The sequence below is a fragment of the Protopterus annectens genome, chromosome 9.part0 (assembly GCF_019279795.1).
Source record: "Protopterus annectens isolate FY-2018-M chromosome 9.part0, PAN1.0, whole genome shotgun sequence".
Classification (NCBI taxonomy): domain Eukaryota; kingdom Metazoa; phylum Chordata; order Ceratodontiformes; family Protopteridae; genus Protopterus; species Protopterus annectens.
In genome coordinates, this window is record NC_056743.1 from 1,480,799,360 (window position 1) to 1,480,812,229 (window position 12,870).

At 41.0% G+C, this 12,870-nt stretch overlaps 1 protein-coding gene across 3 annotated transcripts; it reads left to right on the forward strand.

The window, feature by feature from the left end:
- The first annotated feature begins 864 nt into the window (after positions 1-864).
- AKAP8L (A-kinase anchoring protein 8 like) lies at positions 865-12,592 on the forward strand. 3 transcript variants are annotated; one of them, XM_044084421.1, is made up of 13 exons: positions 865-946; positions 4,998-5,030; positions 5,123-5,132; positions 7,200-7,626; positions 8,007-8,124; positions 8,623-8,651; positions 9,941-9,983; positions 10,202-10,310; positions 10,656-10,797; positions 10,881-10,986; positions 11,156-11,286; positions 11,543-11,638; positions 12,008-12,592. In XM_044084421.1, exons 1-13 carry the CDS (start codon positions 931-933, stop codon positions 12,281-12,283), a joined length of 1,536 nt encoding a protein of 511 aa, XP_043940356.1. In that variant the 5' UTR covers positions 865-930; the 3' UTR covers positions 12,284-12,592. The 3 variants fall into 3 exon arrangements, with proteins under 3 accessions (XP_043940356.1, XP_043940357.1, XP_043940358.1); XM_044084422.1 differs by having other exon boundaries at positions 10,220-10,310; XM_044084423.1 differs by having other exon boundaries at positions 10,223-10,310.
- Positions 12,593-12,870: the final 278 nt, after the last annotated feature.

A 12,870-nucleotide genomic window follows, 5' to 3' on the forward strand; every position in this document is an offset into this window, starting at 1 on the left:
ACAACCAGGGAAAGTTTTAAAATTGCAGTACTACTAAGATAAAACATTCACAGATTAAGGAAATATGAATTAATATGCATTTTCTGAAGCAAAAGAAGTCTGATTGGGCGGAACTTGCTACTGCGCATCTGGAGGGTTAATACACTTCGATATCACAAAGAAAAGACTAGTAGATTAAATAACGCCCGTAAATTAAGGTCTGAAATGTCATACCAGTGACGAGTTCAATTAAAACAGGTAGCCCAGAAGACTGTAGGATCGTGAGAAACGATGTATTAGAACGGCAACACAACGAGTGTGCGAATCTCGTTGTGCCGCCTTGATTAAGAAACAATATAACAATAGAAAAATGTATTTCCGGGTAGTAATGTTCTTATTAATACCCTGGAATAAAATATGTAGAGTCCCTCCTGCCTCACCTTGTATATAGTTACCTCATTGTGAGAATAGGGCAATGCTGTTTTTTTATGGAGAGATAAGTGTAAAAACATGGCCTAAATGGTACGCAGATTAAGAATATCCCTGCATTTAATGCAAGACATGTTTCATCTGTCGGTAAATAAATGAATACGTTTGGCAGTAATTAAAATTAATACACCCAAAACTCTAACTTTAAATGTTAACTATTTAGCTACTAAATGTAAAAAAAATATACCCCACCGCACACAAATCCTTAAAGAGTTAAATATCTACCAACAGAGATGCGCAATCAGACGTATAACTCTCACGATACTTAGGAGTTAGAAGCTTTCCATTGGATGTCTTGTGATTGGCTACAAAGATGGCCAATAAGCGCAGATTGTGGTGTAGTTGGTTTTACTCAGTAACCAACTGTCTTAGGGAGGAGGAGATTGTTAAAGGATTAAAAGTCTGTCACGGGGAAGGTTTAGTTCTTGCCAGGCGAAACTTGAAGGAGTACACATCGTGAACATGGCTGGTTATGGAGGTTTGTTGTATTCTTGCTGTTATTTATTGGCTGCTTAAGTGTGATTGAAATATTGATGGTAATTGTTGGTTTGCGCTTTAATTGGTTTTTGCAATATTTTTGGTTGTTAATGTAGATGGGTATGTTTGAGTAGACTGAAACATTTGAGTTTAGAGCTATTCTGAACATTTAACTTCAGCTTGTAAGAGGCTGTGTGTTTATATGTAATTTTAAACTTGTCACACAAATTGGTAATGTGGTGAAAATCTGTTAGGCTTGCTGGAATATCTTTTTTTCCAACTTTATGGGTAATTACATTTTCTGGATAAGTTTTTTTTAAAAAAACACTCGTGTTCGGTAAGCCTAAAATGGAGGAACTGGTCTTGTGGAAGACAAAATGGCGTTCTAGCGAGGAGCTTTGTTACCCTGTGGTGACGTCATGGTGACTGTTTCCTAGACTGTTCGCGTTATCACGCTTTTCGCAAAACTGCCTTCGGCCCACCCTCTATCGTGTTGCTTGTAGGGCGCCAATTACTGGAGCCTTCCAATGGTTGTAATGCTGCAACCGAATTTGGAACCAGATTGGTATTTAATGAATGTCTTGATGCTAAATACTATCCGCATGTTGGGGACAAATTGCGCTGTGCCGATGTTTCGTAATTGTAACTGAGGTATCTAGATCCACGTGATGGATTTGGGCCTGCAGTCGTGAAATACGCAAAGAAAGCGTTATATAACAGGAGCCTGATTGCCATGTAAGACTTTATTACATTTGCTTTGATGTACCCCGCAGTTTTTTACTTTCAGTTTTAAAAGTGAAATAGTTAACGTGACGCACTAATGCTGATGCGGGATGAGACTGACCGTGGCTTACATTCTTTCCATTATGCGCAGTAAGCTTTGGCCGGTGTTTGAGAATCTTACCGTACCCGTATCGTGGGGACTGCGATACACAGTCGTGTACCTTCGTGAATGTTGAGCATTTATTTGTCAATTCCCCAGATAATTGTATCTCTATATTCGTATGCAAATTTACGGTAGCGTTGTGCACATGCACAATAGAACGAACCTAAATATGGGTGCTTGTGTGGGGATTATCCCTTCACGCTTTGTGATGGCTAATATGCTAGCAGGTGTTCAATCTAGAGCTTTGATGTCGCCCCGTGTAACGCTGCGCAGATAAGACCCCGCGGCCAATGCAATTTAGTAAAATGCGGCTTTGGATTATCTGCGCCGGAAATTACTTTCATTCCCGCCTCCGCAAAAAATGGATATAGCTTTAGATACAGCAGAGTTAATGTGTTGGGGTAATAAAACGAATACGTTTATAGCTTATTTCCTTGAAGTATATTTGTCTTTGTAAATATATAAGTATTGCAATTTATATTCTAAAATGGGGATTTCACTAATTTTTGACAATGTTCTAGTTGGACCGTTTGATATGTAATCAAAAGTATGCTTGCGCGCAGTTTGACGGACGTATAGTATACATGTTTATACTAATTTAATCGCTCCTTTGTCCAGTCTTATGGTGTGGTGTAGGCCTGCCAACACTCTTTCCTTAAGAGTACTCGGGTAATTTTAAGAGCAGCTTCTCTTTCTAATTAGCGTGGTAGATGGCTGCGAAACGTTTAGTGTACGTCAAACTTTCACAAACTGGATAGCAGTAAAGTTTTAGGTTTATTGCTAAGATAATTGTGAGCTGCCAGGACTCTGAATTGCGCCCTGTTTAGGACGCAGTTCGGTTTTTTAGTTCTAACACGTGGCCTTCGTGTAAGCTCCAAGTTGCTGTCGCGCTGTCTTTTTCCGTCTTGGACTCGGCAGCGGGCCCGGAGAAATTAGTGTATTAACCCACCAGATGGCGCAGTAGCAAGCCTTTTCCAACCCCCTCCCCGTTTGAAAGATGCGCCCATAAAAAATGTAGAACAAAGCATTGTACGTGTATTAACTCGGATGCGATTGCCGTGTGCCACCAGAACACAACCTAATTTAAGAACTATTAGGTTATAAGGAATGTATGTGAACCAAATTATTTTAGCTTTCGCGAGCTTAGGCAAAATACAAACTATAACCTCTAACACCACATCAGGAAGCGTAAGTTAATTAAGACTCCTAATTGAGTATACAGTGAAGGCAGTTTTTCGTGTCAGCCTTCATCCAGATACTGAGCTTCTGCTATTCTTTGATACGACACAGTTCAGAAGCAGTTTCCTGTCCGTACGTCAACCTCCCCATACAGTAATGCTCGGTTTCTAATTGAATGGAAAGGCCATTAGCATTGCGTGTCACGGCACTTTGCCGTTAATCACCGCCCTCCCGCGTGGCAATCACGGCGCGGTGGTGGGTTAATGCACTTCAGTTTTGCCACGAACCCTCCAAAATATAATCCTTTGAGCAGAGTACCGCCGTAGCCTGGGTTAACTGTTGTAAAAATATCGTGTGCATGGGTTGAAAAGGGGCGAAGACTAGTCGTCGCCCCCCCCCCCCCCCCCCGGAGAGGGTTTTGCGTAGGTGTGGGCTTCGCTACCCAGTTATCGGCTTTTTGCAGCTCGGTACGAGTTCTTGCGTATTTCATTTCAATTGAGGGTCGTGCTCCAGGATTGACAATTTGTTGGGAATTAATGGAGGGAAGCAGTGCAACAGTAGTAGAAGCTATTTTTCAGGACCGCAGATATGTATTTCATCCACGGCAATTTTTTGCACACGGCGTCATGTATACGCACAGTAGCGCCTATTGTAGCGCTTTGGAGTGTGGAAGAAAGCTCACGGTGAAGTGGGGGGAGGAAGGGGCGTATGAGTCGAACTTCCTGGTGTGAGGCGGCCAACCTATCCGTTCCGCTATACCAACAGGCCTCTGATCGGAATGTTGCATTGCAGTACTTGAAATCGACTTCTCTTCACTAAAACGCTAACTTGCCGTACTGGTAGTTTAATTCACTGTCGTCTAGACCAAAAACACGTGCAGTTCTGGCCAGTTCCCCTCCCCAGACTGACGTCACCACGGCCATTCTAAAAGATACCAGACCCCATGTGGTGAGATTCAGAAGTTGCGTGTGAAAGTATTAACCAGTACAATGTGGCTACTTACGTGTTCTTACAAGTGTAAAAACAATTATTTGTATTCATTAGCTAATTTGTACTCAGTGCTGCCATCTTGGTATGTTGAAGTAATGGGATGCAGCCCCTGCAAAACCAGTCGTTATTTTTTCCTGCTTTACATAAAGATACCAACTGCGGGATTGCACTACATTGAGGAAGAGGGTAAACTACACTTGGACAAATAAATACCATGCTCTATAACATGCCTTGGTTCAACGCACAAATTTTCCCTTGGCTTGTGCAAGGGGCTAGCCCCTCTGCACCCCCACCCCTGCTGTTTAAATATACCAACTTGGAGATCTCACTACATTGAATACACAATGCAGTGAATATCATGAAGTCATAGGCAATTCTGCATGGCATGTCAAGCATGCATTATTTGCATGACAGACCAGTCATTGGGCATGTTAGTCTGGCTGTGCCCCCGTCAAGTTAATCTCTGCTTTCCTAAAGTGGTTATTTAGGAGTAAACTGCATGCCCAGATTGTGAAAAGCAGATTGACTTACTGCTCCCATACCTCAAGCAGATGTATGAGGAATGTAATCATTTGTCCCAAACTTTCACGGTCCCAGAAATTCTGCATTGAAGGTCTTTATCGTGTTCAGTGTTTGGATTTTTAAATAACTTCATACAAAATCTTATTAAAGGGTCTTGTAAGTATTAACTTTTCTGTGGCCTTCCTTGTTATAAAGGTAGTAAGTTGGTAAGTATGTGTTCCACATAGGGAGTAGTTTCATTTTGAAGTGGGCAAACATGGAAGTTGGAACGGGGGTTGCTCCAACTGCCAGTCCTATTTGGAGCAGTTTGTAGTGCTTGCCAATGTATGGTGTATTTCTGCATTAACTAGTAGGGTAACCTTGTCACCTGGTCAGCAGGTGTAGTTTTTCAGGCTTCTCATGAACCTGTGTAATTTAGATTGGGGGGGGGGGCTCAGTAGTAAAGTCTTGTTCATGTTTTTCATGTCTCTTGTAGGTTACGGCAGCGGTTGGAACAGCGGATCCAGAGGCAAGTTCTCTCCCTTTTTTGCTTTAATTAGACTTTTTTATCCAGTTCTGTTGTATCCCAAAAGTAAATGATGTGTTTCTTTTTATTTCTAGGATATGACGGGTATGGATACAGTGAAGACTACTCTGCCTACATCACTAGGGGTTAATGGGTATTATGGGGCACAAGATAGACTTATGAATCCTATTGGCACCAGTGCTGATGCTGTCAAAAATTAGTGCCCAGGGATTCTGAACAAGCTAGTCTTGTCAGGGAGGCAGCATGTATGTATAGGCTCAAACGGGAGTGCTGTGAACCCAGTCTAATCCAGATGTGCGGAGACATTTATCTTGAGCTGTAGGTAAGATGCATGCAGTACTTTACTGCACTCAAGTTTGAACTAAACCATAATTTGAGAAGGGGTAGGGGGTTATTGGCTCAGCACACTGAGGTTCCAACACCTATATGATAGCTTAAGCAGTGGTGCCCTTCAGGACCAATGAGTTTATCAAGACATCTGAAATGGTGTGTATCTTCAGACATTTGTTGCAGGACTTGCAAAGTGTCGGTGGTGTTTGCACAGCTCTTAAAACTGAAGGATATGTTCAGACACTGGACTGTTTGAGACAGAATGGCATGGTGGTGGCCAGACTGCTTTTGCCTCTGCCAGTTAAAGCAGCAAGTCTCTAAATTATGAAAAATGGCCTTTGTAAGTAGTTCCTCGTTCCAGCATGGTTTATTTCTGGTTGCTCACTAACGTGCTGGCTGCTTTTCATGGGTAGGATTTGCTCCATGTTAAAGCAAGTTTAACTTGCCAGTATGTGTATATCTGCAAACTGTGCAGGGAGTTTCTCGATCTCTTGAGTACAAGTTGGTTGTACCCCTTGGAAGTAAGCTACAATTTGGTAAAAAGCTTAATCTGAAACCACTTACCATGCTAGTCTGAAATGGTTAATTGATGGACTACACTGATCTGTTCTGGAGCTTCGTGCCAGATAGTATTGTGTGCAATTTAGAGTGTAGGGCAAAACTAGTAAGCAGTGTCTGATCAGAAGTCCTAGCTTCATGTATTTGCAACTTTGAGTTATCAGTGTGAATTGGCAGTTGGTTACAATTGACAGGTGGCACTGTAGCTGTGCAAGAAGCACATGTGCTTTTGTTGCAGATTACATCCGTCTACTACATACAACCAGCTGAAGCACAATGTTCAACTAAAGAGGATGCTACTAATGAGTAAATTTTTGTGGTTCAGTCCTAATAACTTCCAACATGTAACTTAATTTTGAGGCAACATAAAGTAGTATTGAAGGTAATGCAAAGGTCTGTGGGGAGGAACAAATGTACAAGTTTGGTTTTAACTGTCCAAACACCATCTCAAGGTTTACATTTTTGGACAATGCAGGGCAGGTGTTAAGTTGGTCTTGGCTGTTAAGGTTCCTGTGACATAACCAAGTGCCAAGTCAATATTTTGGATCCTTGTTTAAGATGTAGTGAATTCAAATCCGTTTATTGCAAGTTTCTTTTTGACCGGTTGTTGGGAGTAGTGGTCACAAGTTTGTCTGTGGTGGGTGAAGTCGGAGCAAATATTTCTAGTTTAATTTTACCCGCTTTTGAGCTCCCGTAAACCTGATCTGTGTGCTTCCAAATGTGGGTAAAGTGTAACTTGTGCTCAATTGGAAAATTGTTTGTAAAAGCACAGGACATTTTCTGGCCTTGGTTATGTATTGGGTCTACAGCAGACCATGTTGAGGTTGCACCTAAGCTGCCTTTTAGTAAGCAGAGTTTTCATTTTTCAGATATCTGCAGTGAGCAGTATAGTAAGTTGCTTATCTGATTGGAGTTGTCTAATGAAAGCTCTGTTTTATGTACATTGGGTGAAAATTTCATTGCATAAAAATGCTCTACATTCTCAAACTGTAGAGATCAGTTGTGGTTGAACAGAGCTCTAAATACATCATGTTGGATGTTGTAGATTAAGTTTAAAAACTTGTCCCTTTCACATTTTATTTGACTCCCATGTTGAGTGCTACCTAGAGCTCTGTTTAATACCAAATTGTTTTTACTATTTTTAAGGCTGTAACAAACATCTAATGTTTTTTTATTTTTAACCTGCCTTCTGCCATTATGGCAGACTCTAAGGTGCCTATTTGCTATTGACTGGATTCCTTGCTTGCTGTGCGACTCTTACAGGTATGACCCATATGAGTCCTATGACTCTAGGGCTTCACTGAATGACCGTGATCTATACAGATCCGGGTATGGTTATGGTGAAGCTGGACCCGACTACGACGCCTATGGAGGTCGCTATGACAGCTCCTACGGGAACCGCAGGGACCAGACCCAGAACAGAATGCGAGGTCAGAGCTGGGCCAGAGAAGGTCGATTCAAACCCATGGTATCTACAGGTTCCGGGCGTGGCGGCGGACGGCCGCAGATGGGAGTTCGGGGCCTTGGTGCTTCCACTCCCAGACTCCCTTCTCTCTTCTCCCAGAACATTATGCCTGAGCTCAGCATGTTCCAGGGAATGAGAGCTTTCTCTGGGAAGCGCTTTGGAGGAGCTTTAGGATTTAACAACAAACAGCGCCAGAAGAGAAACAGAATTCGGGACAAAGACAAAGTAAGTACACTACTACCCCTCCCACATCCTTCATACAAATTGCTACTCTGCATAACCCACCACACTGTCCAGTGCTGTGTGATTGCAAATTTTGAGTAGACTTTCTCTCCTTTAAGCAGTATTAAACTACTATGTAATAACTGCTTAGTTATGTGTAAACACTAAAATGCTCCACATAGTTTTATGCACATGTACTTGCCCTTTCTATTTATATTTATATAATCTAAACATGTTTTGTAGTATTCATTTTTTGCTTTCATTTCATTTGAAAGGTGTTTGGGAGGGGGGTTCTATTCAATAGAATTGTGGGTTTAATGTTTTTGAAATCTGTACTTGTATATAAATCTCTGAACTTCACACTAATATATGCTACATTGTAGCAACAACAGAAGAAAAAGGGCAAAAAGGAAGAGACTGGCAAGAAAAGAAAACAGTCAAACAGTGGCGATGAACCAGATAGTAAAGTTGCAAAGACCGACAACTCCGACTCTGAGACTGGTAATTACTTTATATTTTGTGTTCAGGGAAACTTAAGTCTTAATTTATGCTTGGATTAAGTGTTGGTGTATATTAGGAAAGCATTGTAAGATTACAACTCCGCATCTTGGGGTGCATGATAGTGGTGTAAAAGTGAAGCCATATGTCCACTCCACACAAGTTTTGATGAGACCTGTTGAAGGGAATTAGGATTTACTGCTAAGCAAGTATTCTCCAGGTACTGTGAGATGTGGTTGCATGTGTGGTGAAGCAACCTGCTGGGTGGACCACGGACTGTATTTTTACATCTGGGGGCTTTGATGCTGATCAAACTAGAATAGAAGTCTTAAGACCGACTGAATCACCTTCCTGCAGCAGTGGTCTACTTTATGCACATTTACGTAGTATAATAAAATTGCCGATTCTTTCTTGTCTCAGCTATTCTGTTTAGAAAATGACTTTGCAGAAAAGCTTATTTAGTACTGTCCTAATCATGAGCTGATCTTTTTTTCTTTGCAGAAGAAAAAGGCGAAGACCAGGCTAAATCGGTAAGCAGTTCAGGCTCCTTTTTTGGTTTGGGCAAAAATGTGAAGCTATTTTTAAAGGTTGGACAGGCTTGGTTTATTGGAATTTATTTTTATTCCAGTTTTTTAAATTCATGAAACCATACCTGACCCAGATTCCAGTTACTGAAACTGTTTGCTGTTTGCATTTTGGTTTATCTTTTAGATGTATGAAGATTGTTTCCATTCTGCAAGTCTGTAAACTGCCGTAAAATTTACACACCTGAGTCTGCTTTGCCCCAGTAGTCTAGCTTTGCAGTTTGCAGTACCAGCGACTCAGCAGACCAAAAACAAAACCCCATGTTTACCTCCTACATTGTGTATCCCCTTGTCACTACTATGCTTTCAGTTAATCTGGATTAGTTGCCTGTAATGTTAATCACTGTTGCTGGGAAGGGTGCCTTTGTGTAGGAGAAACATTTTAAAGTTGGGGTGGTATCTGCAAGACTAGATCATACAGGAAGTTTGTACTATGAATCTTTATTTAGAAATTGTGTCCTTTGTATTTTGCCAAAGAAATACCCAAAGGTACACAGTTTGCATTTTACATGTACTTCAGTGTTTATTCAGACTGACCAAGGCAAGCCGTGGCTGAAACTCTAGGAAGTGACCGCAATAGACTCCACACTTTCCGTGAAGGTACTCTACTTCACTGTATTCTGTTTGAATGTGACTGGTCTAAGTAGACCAGGGCAGATGTACCCTCGGCTACTTTTGTAGCTTATGCACATGTTGGGAATCCTCATTCAAGTTCGCTCCGCTTTTGCCTAGAGTAATCTTGCGTGTAAGGCAGTGATGGCAGCACCTCTTAACCTATTCTGTTCAGTGCATATTGGTTCACAGATTTGCTAGAAAAGGTATTTACTGTATCCAAAAGTCTTGGTAGTCTAAACCAGAATTTTTCTTGGACCAGTTTATTGGTTATTGGAATCCTTTTGGGGTGGTCATGCTGTTTATGGGTGTGGGGGCATGAACTTTTTGCTTGGGTCAATTTCATAATTCACACAGGTTGGTAGTTTGGTCTTGTAAATGGGACTACAATAGCTATTCTGAGAACATGATGGAAGTGTAGAGGTTGAGTGGGTTTGCAATGGGAGTTGACTGTCTACACAGGCAACCTTTCTGCCTTTGGTCTAGGATGCAGGTTCTACTCAACACCATGTGGATGGTTTGAGGGTTGGCATGATACAGGTCTCAACTGACAGATGGCTTGCAGCAGTCTGCAGACTGGGCCTAGTAATCTACAAACCGTAATACATTTTTTGTCAATTTAGGATACAGAAGGCAAAGAGGAAGACGGAGAGGACAAGAAGTCGGGTAAGTACTGTTTCTGTATACGGCTTTTTTTTTTTTTTTTTTTTTTGAGGCAACTTACCTTTTGAAGCTGTGAACATGTTAATGAAGTTGCCAAAATTTCCTGTGTAGATTTAAACATTTTCTGACATGGTACAATGCTTAAGTGCATGTAATGTATTCAGCTGACTAGTTTAAGCGTGAACCAAATATTCTAGGGGCCTGACTAATTTGTTTTTTAGGTGCTCTGACTATTCAAGAAGAAATCAAGCAAATAAAATCTAAACTTCAGGCTGGCAAGAAAAACCAAGAGCGACAGAAGAAAAGGCAGCGTGATCGTATGGTTGAAAGGTGAGTTGTATGGTTATGCTGTAAACGCCCACCCCCATGATGATGCAACTGTATTCAAAACCAGTGATTTTAAATTTTCTGTAAACCTTAACCACGCAAGTTAATTTCTATTTGTATGTCATTTTATTTTAGGCAAATCAAATTTTAATTTGACAGCAGATAAAGGGGCAATTTAATGCATTTGGGGTGTAAAGTAGTTTATAAACTAGAGATGGCATCCGAGTAGATCCCCTTTTAAGGTTAGAAATACTTTCCTCAAGTGTATTTGGAAAGTGCAAGTTGTAGAGATTAAGAACTGCAGGATGCTTTTATTGTGCAAGTTCACAGCATATCACTTTTCTGCAGGATTCAGTTGGTTTGTTCTTTGTGCAAGTTCCGCACTTTTTATGAAGATCAGATGCACAGCCACTTGGAGAGTAAATTCCATAAGGAGCACTTCAAATTTATTGGGACCAAGTTACCAAACAAGACTTCAGAGTTTCTTCAGGTAAGTGTGTGGATTTTAGGGCAGATTTCTCCACTTGAAAAAGTACATTTGCTTACTTTTATGCTTTTGTTTTATTTTAATAGGAGTACATTTTGAACAAATGCAGAAAGACAGAAGATCGACGCAAGACTGTTGAAGATATCAATGCAGCAATCCAGCAAATACAGAAAGATCAGGATCTTACTCTTGGTAAGCTGGAGACTTTCCCAACAGACGTAATTCCTGCATACGGCTAAGGTTTCTTAACTATCTGGCAGAAATTGGTTATGTAAATGTTTAGGTCTCTGCATATTGCAAGACTTCGGGGGATTCAACTGTTTTAGGTTAGATTAGTAACACCTGCATGTCTGTTTTGCAGATATCGGTATGGAGCACTTTGTTAAAAAGGTAGAAGCTGCTCACTGTGCTGCCTGTGATCTCTTCATCCCAATGCAGTATGCCATCCTACAGAAGCATTTGAAATCTGCTGATCACAACAGAAACCGTAAGGTAGGTGCTCCTGTATTTAAGCTGATGGTTTAGAATGGATAATTGCATATGCACACTTGTAACTAATTTAGGCTGTTCCATCATGGTATGGGAAACTTCTGGGCAGAGAGGGTGGGAGTGAGTTGCTTGAGGCTTGGTTCTAAAAGCTTAACTGTAATAAAAAAAAGCTACTCTGATCAGCATATACTATTTACCACTAAGATGATTCTTTGGGTCCACACTCTAAACTAATTCAGATTGCAACTTTACTTTTTAGGCAACAATGGAGCAATCCAAGAAGACCTGTCTGGTAGTAGCGAGGAGCATTCTTAATAACAAACTTATCAGCAAAAAACTAGAACGATATCTCAAGGTAAGGGCATCTTAACTTGGTGCTTGAAAGATTTCAAACTGGTCTGAATGTGTAAATTGGTGTAGTCCAGTTAGTGAACATTCCAGGGCAAGTTTCTTGGAGCCCTTTTGATGCTGTAAACTACCTGTGTGGCAACGCAAGATCCCACGACATCTGTCTGAGCAGGAGAGGTCCCACATTCCCTGGCATAATTACCCTAGTGGTATAAACATGGGGCCTGGTCAAAGGACAGTATTTCTGGCTTGGAAGAAATTGAAGCCAGCTGCTGTCGAATGATTGCATATTTGGGTTTTCTTGGGGGTTTTGCTGTAAACGTATAGAATTTCTATAGGTATGCACTTGTAACACCTTTTTTTTTGTTTTCTGTAGGGTGAGGATCCTTTCACAGAAGAAGCAGAAAAGGAAGACCAGGAAGGAGAGGGAGCCAAAGAAGCTAAAGAGGGTGGTGAGGGTGAAGGTGAAAAAACTGAGGAAAATGTGGAGGGTGGGGATGAAACTGCAGAGGTAAAAGAGGAAGAGGAGGGGGGTGAAGAAACTATTCAAGAGCCTACAGAGGAGTTGGACCAAACCATTACTGAAGAGGATGGGAAGGCAGAAGATGCTGAAGGTGATGAAGAGGAGGAAGAAACTGAAGCTGTGGAGTAAGCACTGCAGTTTGCATTCTGACTGTTTTAAAAATGAACCAAGCCTGCCCTCTGGTTTCACTACTCACTGTATTATACACGATTGTGTATTCTGAAGTACAACTTCAGGTGGAAAATGTGAGCTTTACTGTGATGGTGTTCCTTGAGGCACAATTAATACTTTCTGCTGTGATATTTCTGTTAATGTTATGAATGTGACATTTGTTAACATTTTTATAATGAGTTTTCTTCATGTTTCTGTTTAAATTGCCTGATTTAATGTGGAGCAACAAGATATTTTGGGTTCATTAAAGGTTTTAATTAACTAAAACTGTGTAGTGTGCTGTAAAGTTTTTTCCAAATTTACACTTTTGAGCCACTAATTTTGCAGTCCCATCTATCCAAAACCTGTTAAATGAGTTCACTGTAGTCTGATGTGGAGGCTTTTCACTTCAGGTTATAGGGCAGGGTGGGGAGTAAACACTACCCTAGAGGCCTGGAATTGCTCCATTGTCACGGTTTCAGATTGCAATCCATGCAGAATAGATAAGTTTTATGCAGTCTCATTTGGTGAGCCTGTGTAGGAAAACCTAGTAGGCTTCATACAGA

Coding starts and splice junctions, on each gene's coding strand:
- AKAP8L (XM_044084421.1), top strand. Junction 10,311..10,655: donor CGTGATCGTATGGTTGAAAG/GTGAGTTGTATG, acceptor ACTTTTCTGCAG/GATTCAGTTGGTTTGTTCTT. Junction 10,798..10,880: donor AGACTTCAGAGTTTCTTCAG/GTAAGTGTGTGG, acceptor TTATTTTAATAG/GAGTACATTTTGAACAAATG.